The sequence below is a fragment of the Miscanthus floridulus genome, chromosome 5 (genome assembly GCF_019320115.1).
Source record: "Miscanthus floridulus cultivar M001 chromosome 5, ASM1932011v1, whole genome shotgun sequence".
NCBI classification, from domain to species: Eukaryota; Viridiplantae; Streptophyta; class Magnoliopsida; order Poales; family Poaceae; genus Miscanthus; species Miscanthus floridulus.
In genome coordinates, this window is record NC_089584.1 from 123,788,645 (window position 1) to 123,811,734 (window position 23,090).

Below are 23,090 nucleotides of genomic sequence, written 5' to 3' on the forward strand. Positions count from 1 at the left end.
GTGAAAATGAGGTCTTGAATTTGGATGGGCACACCCTTGACATTGAGCCTTTGGATCATCTTCTCCACCTTGTTGATTAATTTGATTGATTCTTCATCAAGGTCAGAGATGGAGGAGGAAGATTGATCATCATCACTTGAATCATCATCATCATCATCATCCTCATCTTCTTCTTCACTTGAGGAGCTTGAGCTTGAGTTTGACTCAACTTTCTTGCCCTTCATCTTCTTCTTCTCGCTACAAGCGAGAGTTTTGCCTTTGCTTGATGAAGATGCTTCTCCTTGACCCATCTTACATGACATTTCAAATGCCACTAGCTTTCCAATGACAATGCCTGGGGTCATGGTGCTCAAGTTCTCCATGTTGTGAAGGATGGTGATGATGCTTGCATATTTATTTTGTGGTAGAACGGAGATGATCTTCCTCACTATGTCCGCATCATCTAGCTTTAATAATCTGATTGAATGGAGCTCATTGATGATTAGACTCAATCGAGAATACATATCACAAATAAGCTCATCATCATTTATAGCAAAGGAATCATAATTTTGTTTGGCTAGATAATATTTTTGCTCACGGACATTACTTGTGCCGTCATGGAGCTCTTGGAGTTTTAACCAAATTTCATGTGCCGTATTTAAGGTAAACACTTGGTTAAACACATCCATGCTAAATGATTCAAACAAGCAATTCTTAGCTCTAGCATTAAAATGCATTTCTTTTTCGTCACTCTTTGTGGGTTTTTCGGGATTCTTGATGGGTTTCATCCCGTCGCGAGTGACTCTCCATACACCCAAATCAACCACCTCAAGGTGGCAAGCCATTCTAGCTTTATAGTATGGGAAGTTAGTGCTGTCAAATTGTGGAGGCCTAGCGGTATCCATCCCAACCACTCTACAATAGCGTCGGCTCAACGGCGGTTAAGACAAAGGTCCAAATATGAGCCAAACTGGCTCTGATACCAATTGTAGGGACCGTGACGCCTAAGAGGGGGGGTGAATTAGGCAACTTAAAAAACTTACTCTAAACTATGGCCTCTTTTTCTTACCCTAGCAAAACCTATGTAATAGATAAACTATCTAGATGTGCAACTATGATTTTGCTAGTGTGTTGCTATCTCTACCGCAAACGTATTAAAGTAATCAATGTAAATGCGGAAGCTAAAGAGCAAGGTAGAGATATGCAAACTCCTGTCGATGACTCCGGTATTTTTACCGAGGTATCGAGAAGCGCGCAAGCTTCCCCCTAGTCCTCGTTGGAGCCCCTTGTAAGGAATCCCTCGCAAGGGCTAAGCTCCCAGTCAGGTAACTCCATGGATAGCCTCGAGCCTTCTCCACACGCAAGTGGGTCTCCGATGTGCCTCTCGGCAAGCCTCTCCTAGATGCTCCTCGCCGTCTTCACTATCAAGCTTCTAACCAAAATGCCGCGGGCCTTGTTCCCTCTAGTACACGGTGGCGGCCACACCACAAACGTGGTTGGTGTGATCTCACAAGACTTCAAGCCTCTCTGATGTACAACACTTGTGCTCGCAAGCATGGGGTGGCAAGAGGTATGCAAACCTCACTAAACACTAGGCAAATACCTAGAGCAAGCGCATAAGCGGTGGTCTAATCAACCTAAGTACTTCGCAAAGCACTTATGCTAATCACCTAATAAAACACTAAGCACTATGCATATGGAGATCACTAAAATGGTGTATCAACACTCTTGGTATGTTTCCTCAGCTCCACACTCTTCAAATGGCCGGTTGGGGGTTGTATTTATAAGCCCCACTAAGAAAGTAGCCGTTGGGGTTGAACTCTCACAATTCTGCTACTAACCGGACGCTGAATCGTCCTGACCGGACGCGTCCGGTCGTCCCGACTGTTGTAGCCACGAACTACCGATCAAACGCTGCCAGCGTCCGGTCGCCTGCCACCGGACGCGTCCGGTCATAGTTTCGCGCGCCTGGAACCTCTCTATACTCAATCGGACGCTGATGCCCTACGTCCAGTCAGTTGCCGCCAGTGTCCGGTCCTCGCGTCTGGTCACCTATCTGTCGAGCCACCGGTCCAGCGTCCGGTCATGCTTCCAGCGTCCGGTCTAGCGTTCGGTCGCCTCTGCGAGCTCATTTCTTCGTGATCTTGCGTACGGCTTGATTTCTATCTTCATGCTTGGACTTTGCTTGATATCTTGGGTCTTTTCTTATGCTCCTAAGGTCTTTCTTAAGGTGTTGATCATCGGATCATCACGTCGCCTTCGTCCAATTCATGTCTTGCACCCTGTTGGACTACAAAACAAAACACTTGCAAATTCATTAGTCCAATTTGGTTATGTTGGTCATCAAACACTAAAATCCAAAGTAAATGGGCTTAGAGTCCATTTTCCTTATAGTTTTGATGTGAGCAGGGAATCTGATGTAATGATTGTTTCAAAAAGAGGAAGGGAGGTAGCCGTACCTTAACTAGCCCCCGAGTAAGGTCCGACCCCTTGCATTTGCTGGGGTTGGGTGTTACTAGAGACCGAAACGTTCAGATGGAATCCCATTCCGTGGTTTTTTGTGACAAGGTCGGCAAAGTCCTTGGATGGCATCGCACTATTCCCTGCCCTACCTTCCAACAGAATTCCCCAAATGGGATTCTATGGGCTTGGCAAGGGAGGGCCTTCGAACCTGTGTCCCTGTGTTGAGCGGCTCGAGCCCTCGGGCCTTGTCAGGGTCTGATAGGGGTCGGCCGTAATTTGTGTGTTACCCCGTCCTCGATTTTTGCAATTGGAGGGGCTGAGTAAGCGATACTTGCCTCGATGGCTCGAGTATCATGCTCAATGAGCTCGCTAACGGGTATGTTCGTGTGGAATCTGGGTCCATCATTTGCTGATAGGGTCGACATAGCCTTCTGGTGGCACTCCACAACTTCTTAACCCACCTCCTGGCAGATGCCTGAGCCATTTGATAGGCTTAGGCAGCCCAATGGCCTCTCCTCAATGGATATTCTGTGGGTTTAGCTCGGGGTTAGAATCGAACGAGAAAAGGTTGAAACATCCCTGTTCGCTTCTGAGTGGGGTCGGGTAGGGCCGCTGGGGCTTGTCTCAGTTATTTCTCCCTGGCTCTGTTTGGCATGAGGCAGCCTCGAGCCCTTCATGGGCTGGCCTTCAAACCTCGGCCTGCTGCCACCTATATCGAATGAGGCGACGACCATTTTGTGACACGACATGAAGCATTGGGATGCAACGTTTTGCATATGTAATGTTTGAATGTATAATTTTAATCGAAATAAAGGAGGGATCGGACTAAGAGGGTGTTTAAACAAACATGCGCCCTTGGCCTTCCCTCGAGCGATGTCCATGTCCCTACCATTGCTGGGGTCAGAAGCTCAGCAAAGAATTCAATACTCAAAGTAAATAAACAGGGGTGCTTATCTTACAACCGGTCGTTCATTGTTTGTTGTTTGTTGTTTTGCCTAGGCCGACCGATCGACCCAAGGGGCCCATTAGGCTTCCCCCCAGATGGAGGTTCCATTGTTGGATCGTCCCCAGTCCTGCCTAGGGAAGCAGAGAGTCGCTTGTAGGTGAGTGCGCCTTGGCTCTTGCGTCCAAGACGCGTTAGTGGTGGGCCATGCTTGGGTGATGTTCTGGCTTACCAGGCAGCGTCCCATCGATCAGAGCGTGTCCCGTCGTTTCCAGCGCATCACCTCAGATTCCTGTCGGCATTGATTTCGCATTTGTATTGAATTGGGGAAGGCAGAGATCTTTTTGGCTGAACCTTTCGCCTTTCCTCAGCCACTGAGCCCCTTCTTTAAATAGGGGGGAAGAGTTTTCATCCCACCTCCTTACCAACCTCTGAGCCGCCACCCCTTTTCCTCGTTCCTTTCCACCGAATGCCTCGGTTCCTAAGTAAGAGAGGGTGATGTCAGGAGGAGAGAAAACTCATAGATCCGCTCATGAATCTAGAGCGTGATGTCAAGCCGGAGGTCATCCAACGTAGATGAGATGGTGCGAGCCGCCCTTGCTGAGGAGTCACTGCTGCCGAAGAAGAAGGAGCACTGGAGGGCGTCGTACGTCGTTGACTTTGCCGCCGTTCGCTGTGTCCCTCCTTTGGAGGGAGGCATTTCCTGCCCTAACGCCGTTGTCAGGGTTGCGGCTAATGATAATGGCATAGTTCCTGGATGCTCTGGCGGAGGCGTCGCTATCGAGGTTACGGCTGATGATGATGGCATAGTCCCTGGATGCCCCGGTGGACGCGTCGCTGTCGAGGTTACGGCTGACGACGATGTCGTAGTCCCTAGACACCCCGGTGGAGGCGCTGCATTTACCTGCGTGGAGCTCAACACTGTAGGTGATGGCACCTTCGAGGACCCCGTGAAGTGGTAGGATGCCGCTGATGGAGAGCGTGGCGTGGCGGCCGCTGTAGACGCACTGGCCCATGTACATGCCTGGACGTTGCCGATGGAGAGCTTGCGCAGCGACCGCAGCAGTACTTGTAGTAAAGCTAGGCAGAGAATGTAATTGAATGAATTTGTGGGGGAGCCCCCAAGTAAACAGTCCTCTGAATTTACAAGTATATTAGTCCTTTTTGTAAGGAAATCTGTTTGTAAGTGGCGAATTTGTGCAAAAATGAACAAATTTTCTTCTTTTGTTACGGCAAACGACCTTTCAGCTTCCTCTTTTTGTAAAAAAGGTTTTTGTGCCCTTTGACCCTTCCCATGGTTTAAGTCGTAAGAAACTAGGAGCGCGGGTGAATTAATTCTGATCGCGCTGGTGAGCAAAGAGGTTGCAGCCGCTGGGGCATGGGTCTCCCACGGTCCTACCAGTTGTACTCAGAATTTATTCCCGAAATCTTAGTCCTTAGGATTTTTTTACGAGAAGAATCGGAAAACTTAGAGAATGTTTGCAAATATAACACAGGAAGTTTTTGCAAGCGTACTACTTGTATTACTCATGTCAGCCCCCGAGTGAGGTCTGACCCCTTGCAATTTGCAGGGGTCGGATGCCACTAAGGATCGGGATTTTGTAATGACAAAAACTGATAAGGAAGAGTATGCGTTTATTTAAGGGTAAAAATGACATAGCTGCTCAATGTTCCAGGCGTTGGTGAAGACCTCATCGTTGATGGTTTTCAACCTGTAGACGCCCGGGCGAAGTACTTCCGCGATGACGTAGGGCCCCTCCTAGGGTGGTGAGAGTTTGTGGCGGTCCTTGTTGCTCTGCACAAGGTGGAGAACAAGGTCCCCGACGTTGAAGGATCGACCCCGCACTCATCGGCTGTGGTACCATCGCAACGCCTATTGGTACTTAGCTGAATGGAGGAGGGCGATGTTGTGGGCTTCATCTAGCTAGTCCATGGTGTCCTGGTGGGATGCCTCGACCCCCTGTTCATCATACGCTCTGATTCTTGGTGTTCCATAGTCAAGGTCCGTTGGAAGAATAGCCTCAGAACCGTAGACCATGAAGAAGGGTGTGTAGCCGGTGGCCCGGCTAGGAGTTGTCCTTAGGCTCCAGAGCACGACCGAGAGCTCAGTGAACCAACACGCGTCGAACTTGCTCAACCGGTTGAAAATTCTAGGCTTGAGGCCTTGCAGGAGCATGTCATTTGCGCGCTTGACCTACCCGTTCGTCCAGGGGTGCGCGACGGCTGCCCAATCGATCTGGATGTTCCGTTTTCGATGTTTTTTACAAGCAGGGTACGGGCCTACAATACTATCGATGTTCCGTTATTGATGTTTCGTACAATCGATCTGCCCAGCTCGGTTACCCATTCTGATGGGTGTGAAAGGATGATAAGCGCCTACAATACTATCGATGTCTCTGTAGAATGTCAGGTCGGTTATAGAATGCTGCCCTACGCAGGGTACGGGCTGTAGTATAGTGGTTTTGACTTATGAGCCTCCCCCAGCCTTGCTCCGCATGCCTTCTGGTTCCTATGAGTCTCTGTCGGAGGGACGCGGGGTCGGGGTCTAGAGTAGCGCCGTGGGCAAGGTCTTCTGATTTGGTGGACCTGAGGGGTCGGGAAGCGGGCGCCGCTCCCTTGGGTCCATAGCGTGGTGATGGAATATCCGTCATTCGTGGAGATAGCAAATCCTTTTTTGGAGTGTAGCGGTTGTCGTATATCTTCGTCGGGTTCCGTGTCCCAGAGCTGAAGGCGACGCCTACAACTCTACAGGGCGAGAAGCACGCGCCTGCAATACCTTTTGGGCTCTGCGGCGCCCAGAAGGGTCTAAAGCACCTGTCCATTCGCTCCCTGGCAGTACCTTTCCTGTCGAGGTGCAGGGTATGGTCCTTGAAGCCGTGGTTGACCCGAACGTCTTGTCTTGCTCTGTACCCATCATCATGAGGGAACGGGGGAGAAGTTATTAGATAAGATGAAACCAGTCTTTGGACATCGAACGGGGCGAGGTTCGTCCTCGGTCGTCAGGCGAGACAGAGTCCAGTCCTTATCCCTTGGGCGTGACCGAGCCCACCCCCCGGGGGTCGGGCAAGGCAGAGTCTATCCCTCAACCCTTGGGCGAGGTGGAGCTGTCCCGAAGGCATCGGGTGAGGTGGAGACTAGCCTTCAGCCCTCGGGTGAGGCGAAGCTGTCCCAAAGGCGTCGAGCGGAACGAAGGCCAGCCCTTAGCCCTCGGGCGAGGCGAGGCTGGCCCAAAGACGTTGGGTGAGGCAGAGACTAGCCCTTAGCCCTCGGGCGAGGCGAAGCTAGCCCAAAGGCGTCGGGTGAGACGGAACCAAACTTTCATCATTCGGGCAAGGAACATAGCGGCGCCCTTGTCCGTCCAGAAGTTTTTAATGTTCGATGGTTATTGATTTCACCTCCTGGGGTACCCTAGTATTAGGTCCCCGACACTGTTATTCTTTCAAACTGTCTGTAGACCCGGATGGGCAAGTGAATCTCGACCACATAGAAGAAAATAAGAGGGACGTCGCAGCGATACTCGTGTAACTCGTCCCTAGTGACAGGACTTAGATAGTCCTGGAGCTCCGGAGAATCCTAAGGACACCAAAACACCTAAAATTTCATAATTGTGTTAGGTTGTGATATAGTGTACATCGAAGAAGACACTGCTACGATAATATAGAGAGCGTAACCTGGTGCTGTGTCAGGACGTCGAGACCATTCGTATACTCCCTGTACTTGCGCCACGCATTCCATCTAACTAACTGTGCTTCCGTCCAGATATACAGAGCTGTAGGGAGTGTATCATGCCCGTTCCATTGCTGCATTGAACATGATAATGAATTAGCAATAAATAATCTCATCATAGCTAACTGCTTGGAAGAATATAATGAACCAAAGTACTTACTAGTAAACCATTATTAAGGGATCTCCCAACAGGCAATCGTTCCCAACACCAAACCTGGAGTAGGTAGGAGCAACCCCCAAGGTTCGCATGTCCTGAGGTGCGACGGTAGGCAACGCATAGCTGTCGATACGTCCATGCTAGGACTGCACTGTCCTAGCTGTACCCCGCTATATTCTCCCACGACTGGCAAAGTATGTCAAGGAAGATCCAGTTGATGATGTTGCCCGAGGCGTCTGGGAAGAGAAAAGCACAAAGAAAGTGCCAGAGTCACACTCGAGCGAACCTGTCGATCTGTGCCTTCTCAGCTTGTGGGTCCAAGTACTCAAAGCGCTCTGTGATCCAGGACGACGAAACACCAGAACTTTTCCTGTAATTGATCAAAGAAAATGAGACCCGATGCCAGCTATAAAGCAATGCAAGTATTAAATAGGCTTGAATTACTCACTTATTTTTCTTGGAAGCATCGTCGTCCGGAGGAAGAAAACCAGTAAACTGAGCCACCAGCTCCCTCCAGTGATCGTTGTCAACTATTCCTGGCACTGAAAGTCCCCCCAATCGAAAGCCTAAAATAGCCTTCATGTCCTGCAACATCAAGATCATCTCGCCACAAGGTAGGTGGAACGTGTGGGTCTCAGGCCTCCACCTGTTATAAGAATAGAACGACTGTTAGTTGCCTCTAATTTATTACAAGAAAGTTTACGTACAAAGAATGCACTCGCACATGTCTACAGCTGCAGTAAGTAGTGCTGGGTCAAGGGGCGGAAGACCGTGGTTGACAACATGGATAAGCTCGAGGAAGCCGGCACGCCGTATGTACGGCGTATAACGCTCGTCCCACTGATGCGTCCTGGTGTGAGTGCGGGGCCTCAAAGGAGGCAAAGACACCTCTACGTCGTTGTCGCTCAAGATGTGTGCTTGGTGCTGGTCGTCGTACTCCACCTCTAGAATAGGGTACAACGGGTGCTGCGTGGGAGGGACCATCCTGTTACAAATTGATAAACAAAACGTTAGAGTATTCAAATTAACAAAATTCAAGTTAACATTAGTAAGTTCACAAACAAATTCACTAACCTAACTAGCCTAAATCTCTAAACCCAAAATTCTAACTATACTAGATAATAAATACATAATCAATTCATATAAAACTTTGGTTCTAAAATTACAAGTAATCTCTCCGTCTCAAAATAAATACACATCTTGCTTCTCGAGTAGTGAAATATGTTTAAGTTTGATCAAAACTAAAAAAAACGGTATCAATATTTCTATCTCCTAATAAATTTATTACGAAAGTATACTCCATACTTAATGTAATAGTACCTATTATGTATCATAAATATTAGTACGCTATTATATAAATTTGGTCAAAGACACTAATAATATATACAAAAAATACTAACTATATTACATAATAATAAAAAATATGAAATCGAGATGGAGGTACCTTAGGAGCGGGCGGCCTTGACGCGCCGGCGTTCGTGGCGTGGCCGGCTAGGGCGCTGCGTGGCGTGGCGAGGCCGGGCGGGCGCGGCGTGGACGGGCGGGCAGGGCAGGGGTGCGTGCGGGCGGGCGGGCTCACGCGTGGTATATATCTGGTCCTGCCGCGCCACAGATCAGGACGCGGCACTGCCGCGCCATGATCGGTGGTGCGGCAGGACCCGTCACGTCAGCCATGTGCCGCGCCACCATGCATGGCGCGGCACAGGCATTTGGCTGCGCCGGGGCAATAGGCGCGGCCAAAAGTGTTAGTTTAAAAAAAACCCGACAGTATTGGATTTAAAATTATATTAAAAAAATGGTTAAAATTAAAAAAAAATTCTCAATACCAGTGTCCTACGTCCAGAATACTACACTGATGAGGCCAACCTAACCTGCCAACCGAGTTAATTTTAGAAAACAAAGGAAAAAAACGGTAGCACTCATGCTAACACGTGATGAACAAGATAGCTCATAGCTGTCACTGCTGCTGGCTGAAGCATGTGTTGGTGAGTGGTGACCATGGTAACACTGCGCCTAATCTTGCTGAACCGAAGAATACAGGCTGGTTTGCAGTTACCAACTGTCATTGTCAGCACTGCAGAGCGTCATCAGGGCCAAACAACCCAGAAAAACGCCATTGTCGTGTTCGTGCACGTGCGGTGGTTTCTCATGGTAGCTATAATTAACTCGCGGTAGCAAGGAAACGACAACTGCACATAATTGGGAGAATCGTATGAGCATGCGCAGATACCCATAGCCAGTCGTGATCGGTTGTAGATGCTCAGCTCGATTCACACGAAGCAGCAGCGACGCTGTCTGGATTCTTGAAAGGCAGTGGTACTAACGAAGCTCAAAAACTCCGGCGCTCCTCTGCTGCCTCCTTGCTTTGGCGGCAAGCCGGCAACGCAATGATTCAGTAGAACATAAATGGATGTCCATGGTATACAGTGTGAATTGTGAAGCGTGTCATGTGCAACCTGACTCGTGTTGCTTATCGGCTCTGTTCGCTCCTCTTATAATTTATCTCTTTTAGTTTGTTTTTTTAGTCGTAACAGTATTTTTCTCTCGTAACAAGTCAACCGAAACAATGTTTCGACTTTTTTTTTCTTCTTTTCGGTGAAGCGAACGGGGCCCAATTATGTTCATCGGCGAGGGGTGTGCGTAAACACGCGCGCAGAGCGCAGATGGGTGTGCCGTGCGCCCGTGCCGTTCTAGAGGCCGAAAGGACGCGAGACCGGGGCACTGCCGCACTGGGCACCGGGCGCGCGCGGCGTCGATACCAGATTACAAAGCAGTCAAGTACGAGCTGCGCGCGGTCGCCAGGCTCCACCTGGCAACAAGTAGCCAAACAAAGCTCCGACGAGGCAGCGGCCAGCGGGGCATGCTCCTGCTGCGGCGCCTGGCCGGGGCCGCCCGCCCGCGGGGCCTCGCGGGTCGAGGCCTCGCCTCGGAGACCTCGGGGGCGCCGCGGGAGGCGGCGGACGCCGTGGTGGTGGGCGCGGGGGTCGTCGGCCTCGCGGCGGCGCGCGCGCTGGCGATGGCCGGGCGCGAGGTGGTCGTGGTCGAGGCGGCCCCCAGCTTCGGCACTGGCACCAGCTCCCGCAACAGCGAGGTCATCCACGCCGGAATCTACTACCCTCCGCGAAGCCTCAAGGTGTGCGCGCGCCCTTTGCTGTGACCCCCCCGAATTCACCATATGTGCGCTGCGCAGGGGGTTCTGGTTCAGTGATTTCTAGCACTTGATGCTTGCTTGGACGTCCATTTGGGCTTCGAATGTGATCGCTGGTTTAGCTTGTACTATGAGACTGTTGCCGTGCATACTTCCAGACTTATTAGGTACGGAGTTCTTATTTGTTTGTCCAGACTTCAGACAGGTCGAAGAGCGTTGTGTAGTGGTACGGGCTACAGATAACCATTTAGCGACCCATGACAGGATTATGGATGTATCTATGAAATTTGTTCCAGATGACACCTGACACGTTCTATTCTGCAGGTTGATCTCTTAGTGTTTGGTGCAAAATGGGGCTTGTCAATTAATGCACCAGAGTTCACAGAAATCTCATGCTCCTCTAGTAATATTGCATTTCAGCTCTAACTTCTGTGGAAAGTGTTCAGCTAGATCTTATTCCTTCCAAAAATTAGCAGACCAGTTCTCATCATCTTAAATAACTGACACTCTACAGTGTCAGGGCGTTGACACAGTAGATGTGCTTTAGGATTTTAGACAGTTCAACTAACATTAGTATATAAGAATTGAGCATCTAATTTGAAAATAGTTCTAACTTTACAGGCGCTACATGAAACATCTATATGGAGCCCTTAATTAATGTATCACAGATTCTACCTGTGGATTGCCTTTTGTAGGCTACCCTTTGTGTAAGAGGAAAGGAAATGCTCTACAAGTACTGCAAAGAACGAGGCGTTGCCCACAAACGAATCAGCAAACTCATCGTTGCCACTGGTGCTGCAGAGATTCCAAAGTTGGACATGCTCCTCAGGAATGCCAAAGAAAATGGGGTGGATGACCTTCAGTTGATGGAGGGTTCTGAAGCTATGGAGATGGAACCTGAGCTTCGATGTCTTAAAGCTTTACTATCACCTAGTACCGGGATAATTGACTCTCATTCACTCATGCTCTCACTTTTGGTACGATGGCCATCATATAAATCAGTCCAATTTAGAATTTTAGGCTGAATTTGCTTTCACTGTCATTTTATTTTGATTGTTTTTGTGATGCAGGCTGATGCTGAAAACTTGGGAGCAACTGTATCATACAACACATCAGTTATCAGTGCCCATGTTGGATCTGAAGGCCTTGAACTCCATGTTTGTGAAAGCAAAGAGCTGCAGAACTATCATGTAGGGTCTCATGTGAATGCACAGCTTGTTTTGCTTCCGAAGCTTGTGATAAACTCAGCAGGTCTGAGTGCAGTTCCACTTGCCAAACAATTTCGTGGCCTTGACCAGGCATTTGTGCCCACTCCTCACTATGCACGTGGATGCTACTTCACCCTCTCTCAAACCAAGAGTCCTTTCAGGCGCTTAATATATCCTCTACCGGAGGATGGTGGCATAGGGGTCCATGTCACTATAGATTTGAATGGCCTTGTCAGATTTGGTCCAGATGTTGAATGGATATCTGATGGCGGAAAGGACCATGTGTCATGTTTTCTGAACAAGTAAGCAATTGCAAACATGTGTACATCCAGTTATTAAAATATGCCACTGTTTTTTTAAGCAAGAGACCCCACTCAATCGAATTATGTTTCCCTTCCTTTTTATGGGGCTGAAATTTTCATGCTTTTTCTAGGAACACGTTTAGCTTCTTAGTTCATGACCAAAGAAGGCTGTAATAAGTTATTCTAGATACCACCTTTTTTAACTGGCATGCTAATGCTAGTATTCTTATTTTGCTTATGATAGAATCTGTAGCAACTTACTAGTGATGATGATAAGGTAAGTTGTAGATATACCCCTATGTCACATAACTGAACCTGTGTTTTCCCAAGAAAATGCAATTTGGTGCCGTACCATGCTTCTCATCATTCTTACTATCAGCATGATTTATGGAATCTGGAGCACAGTAGTAGAATATTTTAGTAATTATCACAAGGTTTGTAACTTTAGAATCTTATATCTTCATCAGGTTTGATTACTCAGTAAGCCCCACCCGCTGTTCTGTATTTTACCCTGTGATAAGGAAGTATTTTCCAAATCTCAAGGATGGGTCTTTGGAACCTGGTTATTCTGGGATCCGACCAAAGCTTTCTGGTCCTGGACAACCTCCTTCAGATTTTGTTATTCAGGTGCTTACTGGTATCATATGTCAAGAACTTTGATATGCATCTAGCTCTATATCAGATCCAAAAGCTTATTTTTCTCATGCACGTTCATTACTGATCAGTTGAATGACTGCAGGGGTGGGATTTCCATGGTATTCCTGGACTAGTTAATTTGTTTGGAATAGAATCCCCTGGGTTGACATCAAGCTTGGCAATTGCTGAACACATTGTTTCAAAATATTTGTGATGGGAGTCTCCTAAACAAATCTTCATTGTCGGATGCTCCATGCACTGCAGAATAATGAACCTGACATGTCAGGACTAGGGTTCGCCAAAGAAAATAATCCAGTAAAGAACATTTTGAGCTGTTTTCTTTTTTTCCTAGATCTTTCCGATGCTTATTGCATGTAATTGTTAGAAGATGTAATTCACTGAAAGTTTCAGCGAAACATGAATATGATGGGGATTGAAGTGGTATCTCAGGGCACGGAACCTGGTCTGGACTCTGAAGGTCACATGTGCTCTTTTGGTTACCATCGATTAGTTTGCATGTGGTTCTACCAAACTGGATTTCTGGCTTTGGCGGGTCTGAGCTTGTTGAATGCAAGGGAATGTATAGAGAAGCTTCCATAATCATACATGGCCAAATATCAAGTGCAGCAATCCTCTTTTGTTGTATGGATTCTTTAAAATCCTCGTTCTTTGATTATACTTTGACTTGAGAATAGATGGCGCGACTCCACTTCTAGTTGTGCAAAAAAAAAAAAAAAAAAAAAAAAAAAAAAAAAAAAGTGGTCAACCCAACGCTAGGATACATGGATCTATCCTCTTGTATCTGGCATTACTTGCTGACCTCAAGATGGATCACAAAACAGCCCATCACTAGGGGAATTCAACAGAATAGAGAACAATGAATTGAGATATGATGCATAGGATTGAGTCATACAGAATCCAATCTTGTATAAATTAAAGTTACATCTTATCCTAATTCTTTTTTGCCCAACAGTTTGACAAAGACACAGTAGTTCTTGCGGAGGGCTACTTTCACAGGGAAATATTTTAGGATCCAAAAAGAGCTGTTCAATCACCAGCTTCTGTACGCCACTAACCATACTTCCACTATAATGCCTTGCCTTGTCCTCCCTTTGTCACCCATTCATATCATCTGAAAATTGACGAATGAGGGTGAGCACAAATTAACAAGATCAGCACGGCAAAAAAAACTAACTTATGACCTCACCGCTTCCTCTGTGCTCGCCATTTATAAACAGGCTGTGATGTTGCATTATCCGTCACCTCATCTTCATTGAGTTTCAGTTTCCTCTTGCGTCCAGGTTTCTGAACCAGCATTACAAATTGAAGAGTTACAAATGGTACATAATTTTCTGTAAACTCTAAATATTAGCAGACAGACTTTCAATTATCAGCACAAGCTGGCAAGCTGTCTGTGAATTCCCAGAAACTAAATGATTTACAGATTCCAGATTAGCGCAATTTTAGCAAGCTGCCGCAATTACCCAGTTAAACTGGAAAACTGCCAGCTTCCAACTTATGCTCATTGTGTCATTAATTTTCTAGTTTTTTTTTTTCCTTGGCCAGTGAGAGTAGGTGCTGCCAATGACTTGAAAACGAAGCTTCCATATAATACTTAAATTTCCTTTCAGAAACATGTTGGAAAGTAACTATTTAACCAAGTAGCAGATCATTCAGCCAGTCTATACAGTACCATCCTTCTTTTTCCTATCGACTTGAGCGGTCAACTGAGAACACAAAATATACCAATAACTTTTAGGGCAGTGTTGTGGCTAACGCCAACTAAAGGATGGATGCATTCCATCTGATACTGAAGTTAATTCCAGAAATTGGCTGGCAGCAGCACCAACCCAGTCCACAACGCTTTTATATGTTGTTTCAATTGAACCTTTGAAAGTAGCACCCAAGTAAAGAAAAATTCAAAATACTGAGATGCAATACCTTCAATTCTTTTTGCAAGGCCATGTCTGCATACAATTTCTCAAGCTTTTGAAGCCGCTGCTTCCTCTCTTCTAGCTCCCTGTACGAAGAGGCGGTTTTTCTGGGGAAAAAACAAAGGATACAACAGGGGATAGCAGTCAATGAACTAAACTGCATAATATCATAACTCCATTTCAATCATGCATGCAATCATACTAGTCCTAGTTAAATGGACACAAACACAAATATAAATAATAAGACTAAACAGTGAAAATGACTCCCATAAGCATGATGCTATTAAGCACAGCTATAGAAGTGATACACGTGCCATTCCGAAGAGGAGAGCATATTACTTCTTTATACGAGAAGGGATGTTGTCAAAACCAGGCATGTTGCTGTTTTGTCCTATCCTTGATTGTATTTCTTTCGCTTCTTCTCTGAAATAAAACAGCAAGCCACCTAAATGTCAGCACAAACTTAACTAGCAGATAGTTCCAAAAATGGTAGGCAAATGAACTCATTACTGTACCTGTCTTCGGCAAAATAAACATGCTTGTTTTGAGGCTTGTTATCCAGTTCATGAAGTGTTGACCTTAACTTTTCAATTTTCTGCAAAGTGACCCATCCAAATTAAAACATAATGAAGCATTCAGCCACAGGACACAAAATTGTACTTATTTGCTCTGAATACTTTAACATCATCACAAACCTTTTTTTCACTTTGAAGGCTCTGAAGGATATATCCCATATCTTTATTTTTCAACAGAAGAAGTTCCTCTTCAGTATACTTATTGTCTTCAGGCCTGAAATGTATGGCACAGTGAAAACTAAAACACAGGGTAGACCACACCTTACAATACTAGAGTTAAGAGGAGATGAGGGCTACATTGTACATACTTAGGTCTATGAATTCCGCCAACAGTCCTACTGTTGATCATTTTAAAGTAGAACTCATCCGGGTTCCTAAATGCTGCCTTCTCCTTCAGTTTCTGTGAACAATTGCAAACAACAAGGATTTTAGATTATGCAGTCACAGCATCTGTAGACTAAGACAAGATAGTTAAACTGCTAATAATATGCTAAAAGTATATCTAAATCTGATACAACAAGCAAGTTCCCAACTTCCTAAGCGCTATGCAAGGATTGGACAGAACAGAAGCATACCGCGATGGTTGCCTCCTTGATGTGGTAAGCTCGCGCCCGGACGACATAGTCCTTGTGTTTCTCCAAAAGCCCAAACTTCTTCCTCGCCTCCCTGCAAAATTCCATTCAGACCAAAAATCAGCACCCTCCGTTTTCGGAGACGGCACGTCCAGCGGCGGCGCCATCCTCTCGGATTCGAATGGTAACAGGTAACATCTGTGGGCAGAGAACTTACGGCTGGGAGCGCTCCTTGTGAGCGCGCCGCGGGATCGCATTCCGCAGCGACGACATCTTCCCCTCCTGTCTGCTGCTTCCGCTAGCGTGATTTTTTGTTGGCCTAGTCTTCGCTGCCGCGGATGTCGGAGGAGAGAGCAGCGCCGGGAGGAAAGGGGAAAAGAAATCAGCCGCTAGGGTTCAGGGTCCGGGGAGTGTCAACTGGTCGGAGCCCAGTCGAGCTCAATCCACCCTCGCGGGCCCAAATTTTTGCGGTGTTGGGCTGAATTTGTTTCGAGCGTGGGCTGTGGGCTCCTAGCCCAGGTCAACATTGTTTCTTTTTTCATTTCAGTAATGCTCAGGGCGTCCACACGTTCAGATGCCGCGCTCGCTCCCGCCAGCGACATCCAGTCCCTTCCTCTGTGGCCTTTCTCGAGCGCAGGGCGCTGCACCGCGGGCACCGACCCGCCCACCCGCCGCGGCCTTCTCCAGTGCGGAGGTTGCTCACCGTGGCCATTGCACCCGCCCACCCGCTGCACCCCCGCTCTATGCTGGCGTCGATCTCCGCGCCGGCTGCGTGGCGATGAGCCTCCATTCGTCTAAGCGCATGTTGTAAACGTACGTTTTAAGTGTTTCAGAGATATGTTGCAAGTGTTTTTATATCGATGTTGTAAAAGTAGATCGGGATATTAAACATGTTGCAATGCCTATACATGTATATTCTAAATTTTTCATCTGTTTTAGACGTATGTTGCAAGTGTTTTTATGTGAATGTTGCAAAAGTAGATCTAGATGGTGCATATATATGCAAGTGTTTCAGGTATTTTCATACGTATGTTGTAAGTGTTTTATCTGGATTTTTGCATATGTTTGCAACGACTACACACGTGTTTTCAAGTTTTTCCTGGTGTTTTGCAAATGTTTCAGCCGTTTTTGACGTATGTTGCAAGCGTTTTTCATTTAGATGTTGCAAAAGTAGATCGGTGTTGCACATTTTGCAATGGCACCCACCTATCGCAGCCTCTTGTTGCAGCTGCTGGGGCGCTGTGCCATGGGTCACTGTGCCGGCGCATGAGGTCGGCAGACGCATTCTGTGGCGTGGCATCCATAGGCGGGGGCAGGTGACTAGGACCCACGTGGTTTTCTGTGTGTGGGCTCGGTGGTCATGAGAAACAGAGCGAGCGTGATGGTAGGGTACGCAGTGTGGGGTCCACACGGTGGGCACGCGAAAACAGGCAACACGGGCTTCTTTCGCATGCGGCATGGCCTCGTGCGTGAAGAACCTGAGGCGTCTGATATTTTGGAGCGGCTCCAAGACGTCTGGACGCTAGTAGCACCTTTTTTTTATTTCGAATTTTCTGTTGTTTAACGAAGCCTATAGGTGTACGAAGTAGTTCCGACCATTAGATGAGAAGTAGTGGTAGACTTTAAAAAGATGAAATTTATAATGGCATTGATCTAATTAACCTGAGCTGTCATAGGCTCAGATATCTGAAGGGCGAATAAGCGCAAAAGAAAATTATTATATGCATGAATCATGCACTAATGTGGCGGACGAATGAATATCCTTTTATTATTCATCTCACTGTTTCTTGATTACAGACTACAGTTCTGATAGGAAATGAATCTGCCATGCTATTTGAGTTTCTGCCCAAACAGGAATTTACAACTAATTGTCAAAATTGTAAGATCAAAGAACAGCAACTTCCGATTTACAGCATCATTAGTCTACCATTTCCAAGGGACAAGGAGGCTGGAACAGTGACGGTTTCAGGAGAGGCCGCACCCAGTGGCTAATCTGCTGCCACAGCTCAGGGTTCAGGCTTCAGAATTGAATGATCTCCTGTCGGATGGATGACTTCAAGAAGCTGCGGCACTTTTACCGCTGCCATTGGCGGTCTTGTTGGTCAGCAACTCATACCGGAGAAGATCCTCATACTGCTTTAGGCTGAACCTGTTCGAAGTCAAACACCTGAAACATCAAGCGCCGCACATCAGGTTTGCCATACACGCAGTATGCAAGACCATGTAGCGCTTGCTGGACAGAGGTCGTCGAAGGATTCCTTAGACGTCGATTGTGTTCGAATCTGTCTTGCACTGTCTCCCCGTAGATAATGTAGTGCTGCAGGTGCTTGTCCCGCAGGTACCGTCCACAATACTTGTTCATCAACATCCTCCGATGCTTCTCCGCCAGCCACCTGCCTGGTGCGTCGAGGTGCTTCATGAGTAGCCTCTCTGCCATTACTAGATCCTGGCACATAGAAGTTCAGACCTTCAGCATTGCTCTTGGCCAATTGAACAGTGGCAAGACACTGGAAACTACTCCCTCCATCAGGGAAAGAAGGTACAGCATACCTGAATTTTCTGGCCGACGTATTCAAGCCGCTCAAAACAGAATCTTGGATGCTCAAACTTATGTTTTGACGGGTGCAAAAAGCACAGCTGCAGGGAAACAAAAGCACCATGATGGCCTGTCTCGGTCTGTTTTCTTGTATTGTAAATGTAATGGAAGCCAGCAGGTTTCTCTTTTCTATGTCATCAAGGGAATACAGAATACTTTTTTTCTAGAACGGAATACAGAATACTGATAAACCTGAACTCATGTTACAACTGAAAAGTGGTATGTGATTAAGCCTGGAAGCAGTTTGACGATTAAGGTGCACACTACAGCAATGTGTGATGATCGAAATAAACTATTTGTGTATCACTACATTCAAACCTAACCTAGCAATTTTTCAAATCTCGTAAACCAACACTTTTGGTTAAACTTCACTGCATCCCATCACGAATCATAAAACACTTAGATAAGATATGGTAACGCCAATCAGTCAGCCTCACCACAAATACACTCACTGCAGTTCAGTCTTCACAATCGATCCTCCAAACTATATTCCCTCATTACAGCTACATATATTATAGGATAAAAAATGGCATTCTCATGCTGAGTCAAAAGGACCTGTATTCTCGACTGTGTTGTTTTCTACATGTAAGAGTCAAGTTGTGCACTTCATTTCCTTTTCTGATTTACGATTCTAGCTAACTGCTATAGAAAATATAATTTCAAAAGGCTACTTATGTATCAATTTCCTTTTCTGATTTATGAATATGGCTAATTGCCACAGAAAATAGAATTTCAAAAGGCTAACTATGTAAAATATCGGGAACATGCTTCGCAGATAGTTAAATAAAAATTTTGAAATAAATGACAAAAGGGGAGAAAAGCTGGTCTGGCGATGTTGAGTTACCTGAAGACCAAGTCCAAGCTCTATATTCCTTGCTTCTGTGATTTCTGGAATTCTGTCATTCATTGGCAAGGGATATCCTAGGGTATTCATAACCTTGGGTCTACTGTCAAAATCCCAAATATTTCCTCTGAAGCGATGCATGCCTGGTGGTACACAAGCTCGGAAAAGCCTAGGATGAGCAAAAAGAGCATCTGGTGGTGGCTGCATGAGATGTGACAAGATAAGATAGGAGCAAAGAGTGAAGATATAGGGAAAACAATAATAAGAATCATTACCCTGTAGGCAGCAACATCCTGCCATGTAAGCTGCCTCTTTTCAAACTCCACTGAAACATAATCAACATCCTCTAGTTGACGACGCAATTTTGGCTGACAGCTCTCATCGTCTGGGTCCATCCCAAACGCCTCAAAAAGAACACGATAGACTTCAGGCATTCCAAAGCACAAATATATAGCTCCAAATATTGCCCAGAATACAGCCCTGCAATGCAACACAACTAGGCATTTTACTAAAGTTTATCAAATAGGCATGCCAACCAGCAGCACACATTCCTACACGGCTCTAAATCAGCATACATTCTCATGCTACTAAGTTTTTCACAGTGGGTTAGCACATCAAAAGGAGTATAGATCAATATAAAATAAAGGGATGGAACATTGTAAATTTGTAATAATGTATCATTGTATCATTTATATTATACATACATGGAGACAACTTGATCATAAAGGCCACAGAAAATTCATCTTGCAACATTGAATCATATCGTGAAAAAAGGGAAAAAATGTACAATAGGCAAACACCTTATCATGCTTAAACTAGCGAAATCTATATAAAATTCAATGACTAATGGGAAGACCAATATAAAATCTACACAACACTCACTTGGATGGCGGCTCCCGATCCTTTCGTATCATCTTATCCAAATCGTCATAGGGGAAGACCAAATTGTGCAGGCTGGCTGCCTTGAGCCATCGGGGCAACACCTTCTTCCCAATCAGAGCGAACACCCGCTCCCTCATCGGCCCAGGAGACTCCCTGGGATACCTCTGCAAGAAGAACTCGCAGAACGCGAGCTCCAGAACGTACTGACCCAGGAACCAGAGCCTGGAGTGGCCGTTCCGTACGTGCCGCGTCCGTGTGCGCTCGGAGGAGGGGTCCAGATGCTGGAACGCGAGGTAGAGCAGCACATCGAAATGACGCGCGGGGCAGTCATCGCCTTCACCGAGCGTCTCCGAGGGCGCGAGCGGGTACCCGAGCGCCTGCTTGGCCTCGAGGAGGTACTCGTCCATCCATGTCCTGTCGGCGGTGGAGAGCGGCGCGGAGGGGAGGCAGGAAGAGAGCAGTGGGAGCGCCTTGAGCGACAGCTGCGGGCTGCTGAGGAACCGCCGGGTGAGGCGCTCGTCGTCGAGAGGTGGCTTCAGGATGAAGCGACGCGGCGGGTGCTTCTTCTTAGGGGATACGGCCTTCTTCCGCTGCGCGAGCTCCCGAAGGAGGCGGTTAGGGCTGTTCGCCGGCTCTGAAGGGGGGACCGGCGGCGGCGGAGGGGTCTGGTCGGCCGCGACGGCAAGCACGCGAACGCGGACGCGGCGTCTCGAGCTGTGGAGTGAGAAGGGGAGTGGTGTGAGGGTGAGGGCTTGGAACGCCATGGCGGGTGGCCCCATTGGTGGTGGCGACCGGCGACCGCGAGCTCCGGCTGGGTTTTTGCAGGGTACTGGTTGAAGTTGGGGAAGAGAAAGGAGAGGATAAGCGGACGAGAATTATGAGCCGGTCATTTCCAGATCGATGGCTGCGATGGGGTGGATCAGTGAGCGAGCCGGGAAAAAATATCTATCCTTCAAAATGACGTGGCAAAGCAGAGCAATACTGTTTTGTCGTTTGTGTTGTACAGTACTAGACTGTCCTATGTAAAAACCCCGTTGGTACGGCTCATCCAAAACGGCTTCACCGGTGAAGCCAGAAAAACTGGCTTTTTTCAACTTCTAGTTCATTTTAACCCCGGCTTACAAAACGGCTTTAAGCTATCGTACCTCGATTTGCGCAAAATAGATAAAGCCAAAGCCGGCATAAGCCATGCCAAAAAGGCCCTAAAATTGCAAATGACAGCCCATCGAAATAATCGCCGTCCAAATTTCGGCCCAAATTGACAAGTACAGGTTGTAACGGTAATGCTCTCCTCGCGACGCTCTGGACGTGCGGAGCCTGGTACCTAAGCTTGCTTGTAGCTTCTAAAAAACGATTTCGTCGTCTCCTTCTCCGACTCAACCACCCGCTGCTGGCTGGTCCTGGTGGCGTTGATCTCGGCGCGAAGGCACGCGTTCTCGCCCTGGAGCCGCGACGTCGGTCTCAAGGAATAGCACGATGATGATGGTCTCCTCGAGGATCTTGTGCTCCGGTAGCTCGACGCAGAGGCGGGACTCCTACTCGTGGATTTTTTTTACGAGACTGATGAGGTCCGCGACGGCGGGGCCTGACGGTGGCTCGACGGCCAGTCACATGCACCCGCTGCACTACACGGACGACTGCGAGAACGAGAATGGCCCGCCAGGGCTACATAGTCGCTCGACCGCTGGTATCTCCCTCCTTCCACTCCGCGTCATCGAGCTCCGCATCGACGAAACTCTATTTATCCAATCAGCAAGTAGATGTTACGTTAAAAGCGCATGTTGCAAGAATATGTTTCAAGTGTTTTCAGATGTTTCAGAGGTACGTTGCAAATGTTGTATATTGATGTTACAAAAGTAGATCGGAATGTTGCACATATTGTAATGGTTGTACACATATATTTCAAATGTATGTTCCAAATATGTCATCTGTTGCAGAAGTATGTTGCAAGTGTTTTATCTGGATGTTGCAAAAGTAGATCTGGATATTTGCATGTACATGCATGTTGCAAGCATATGTTTTTAAGTGTTCCAAGTGTTTTCATACGTATGTTTGCAAGTGTTTTATCTAGATGTTGCATATGTTTGCAATGGTTTTCAAGTGTTTTCCAGACGTTTTCCACAAGCGTTCAGACACTTGTTTCAAATATTTCATCCGCCTTCAGACGTTTTATTGTCCAGATGGGTAGATGCCAGACGTTTCTTGCATGCTGAACGCTGGCGGACTTGATTCAGAATGAAAATATGTGGACAGCTCAAGTGTCTTTTGGCATATACATTTAATTCAAGTGTGCTTCCTTCAATCCTTGCTTGTAATGAAAATATGTGGACTTAATTCAGTTATGTCATGCTTATCTTTATCTAAGAATTATGATCGCATTCGATCACTGCAGCCAGGCTAGGGGTTGTGACAGGTTGGTATTTTTACCCTTATGGTACCTATCTTTGTTAATTTGTTGCTTCTTTCAATCCTTCCTCGTGAGCATTGCTGATAGTTTATGAAATTTCTCTGTATGACAGGGAAACATCTTGCGGAGCCTTGCACGGCTGAATATCCCAAGGTTACAAATTTCGTCCTATGGATTGCAGAACTTGCTGTTGGTGCCTGTGACATTCCTGAAGGTTTCGAAAATACATTCAGTTGCATGCTTTCGATTTTTTCATTTAAGCGCAGGGCTACGTGGACTGTACAATTCAACCATTTAGTAATACTACAGATGGTGTGATACTAATTCTTTAACATATATAAATTTGAAATTACAGTTTCCTATGAGAAATTGTCTGTCAAACTAGCAGGTCACACAACTGATTCATTTAGCTTTATGTTGAATTCTCTTGGAATTTCTTATCAACTAAGGTGGTTGTTTTTTCTTTGAGTTATTAGCTTCTAAGTATGCCCTGTTTCCATTAGTTTTTTCAGTTTTTAGTTTTGTTCGCTTAATTTTATTTTTGTTCGCTTTCAATTTTAGTTACCTTTCATTTTTCTTTGAGTTTTCAGTTTAGTTGCTTTCGGTTTCAGTTTGCTTTGAGTTTTTAGCTTATGTATATTAGCTTCTAAGCATGCCCTGTTTTCATTAGTTTTTTCAGTTTTTAGTTCTGTTCACTGTTACTTTCAGTTTGTTTCAT

The 23,090-nt window shown here is 46.6% G+C and overlaps 3 protein-coding genes across 4 annotated transcripts; 1 reads left to right on the forward strand and 2 right to left on the reverse strand.

Moving 5' to 3' along the window:
• Positions 1 to 9,874: 9,874 nt before the first annotated feature.
• LOC136450648 (L-2-hydroxyglutarate dehydrogenase, mitochondrial-like) lies at positions 9,875 to 13,177 on the forward strand. The gene is made up of 5 exons (XM_066451196.1): positions 9,875 to 10,401; positions 11,112 to 11,393; positions 11,487 to 11,926; positions 12,394 to 12,553; positions 12,666 to 13,177. Exons 1-5 carry the CDS (start codon positions 10,129 to 10,131, stop codon positions 12,774 to 12,776), a joined length of 1,266 nt encoding a protein of 421 aa, XP_066307293.1. The 5' UTR covers positions 9,875 to 10,128; the 3' UTR covers positions 12,777 to 13,177.
• A 243-nt stretch (positions 13,178 to 13,420) lies between these two features.
• Positions 13,421 to 16,037, reverse strand: LOC136450649 (probable U3 small nucleolar RNA-associated protein 11). Of its 2 annotated transcripts, XM_066451198.1 has the most exons (9): positions 15,861 to 16,037; positions 15,647 to 15,737; positions 15,380 to 15,471; positions 15,192 to 15,285; positions 15,012 to 15,091; positions 14,836 to 14,919; positions 14,504 to 14,603; positions 13,770 to 13,867; positions 13,421 to 13,694 (listed from the first exon to the last, which is right to left on the reverse strand). In XM_066451198.1, the coding sequence occupies exons 1-9, from the start codon at positions 15,914 to 15,916 to the stop codon at positions 13,691 to 13,693; spliced, it is 699 nt and encodes a 232-aa protein (XP_066307295.1). In that variant the 5' UTR covers positions 15,917 to 16,037; the 3' UTR covers positions 13,421 to 13,690. The 2 variants fall into 2 exon arrangements, with proteins under 2 accessions (XP_066307295.1, XP_066307296.1); XM_066451199.1 differs by lacking the exon at positions 13,421 to 13,694 and having other exon boundaries at positions 13,766 to 13,867.
• A 1,359-nt stretch (positions 16,038 to 17,396) lies between these two features.
• Positions 17,397 to 20,958, reverse strand: LOC136453405 (ribonuclease III domain-containing protein RNC1, chloroplastic). The gene is made up of 5 exons (XM_066453973.1): positions 19,966 to 20,958; positions 19,359 to 19,563; positions 19,084 to 19,284; positions 18,194 to 18,280; positions 17,397 to 18,089 (listed from the first exon to the last, which is right to left on the reverse strand). The coding sequence occupies exons 1-5, from the start codon at positions 20,742 to 20,744 to the stop codon at positions 17,772 to 17,774; spliced, it is 1,590 nt and encodes a 529-aa protein (XP_066310070.1). The 5' UTR covers positions 20,745 to 20,958; the 3' UTR covers positions 17,397 to 17,771.
• Positions 20,959 to 23,090: the final 2,132 nt, after the last annotated feature.

Coding starts and splice junctions, on each gene's coding strand:
- LOC136450648 (XM_066451196.1), top strand. CDS start 10,129: ATGCTCCTGCTGCGGCGCCTGGCCGGGGCCGCCCGCCCGCGGGGCCTC. Junction 11,394..11,486: donor CACTCATGCTCTCACTTTTG/GTACGATGGCCA, acceptor TTTGTGATGCAG/GCTGATGCTGAAAACTTGGG. Junction 12,554..12,665: donor CTTCAGATTTTGTTATTCAG/GTGCTTACTGGT, acceptor GAATGACTGCAG/GGGTGGGATTTCCATGGTAT.
- LOC136450649 (XM_066451198.1), bottom strand. CDS start 15,916: ATGTCGTCGCTGCGGAATGCGATCCCGCGGCGCGCTCACAAGGAGCGC. Junction 15,472..15,646: donor TCAAGGAGGCAACCATCGCG/GTATGCTTCTGT, acceptor AATTGTTCACAG/AAACTGAAGGAGAAGGCAGC. Junction 15,092..15,191: donor GCCTTCAAAGTGAAAAAAAG/GTTTGTGATGAT, acceptor GTCACTTTGCAG/AAAATTGAAAAGTTAAGGTC.
- LOC136453405 (XM_066453973.1), bottom strand. CDS start 20,744: ATGGGGCCACCCGCCATGGCGTTCCAAGCCCTCACCCTCACACCACTC. Junction 18,281..19,083: donor AGCTTGGACTTGGTCTTCAG/GTAACTCAACAT, acceptor GTTTCCCTGCAG/CTGTGCTTTTTGCACCCGTC. Junction 18,090..18,193: donor ACGTCGGCCAGAAAATTCAG/GTATGCTGTACC, acceptor TCTATGTGCCAG/GATCTAGTAATGGCAGAGAG.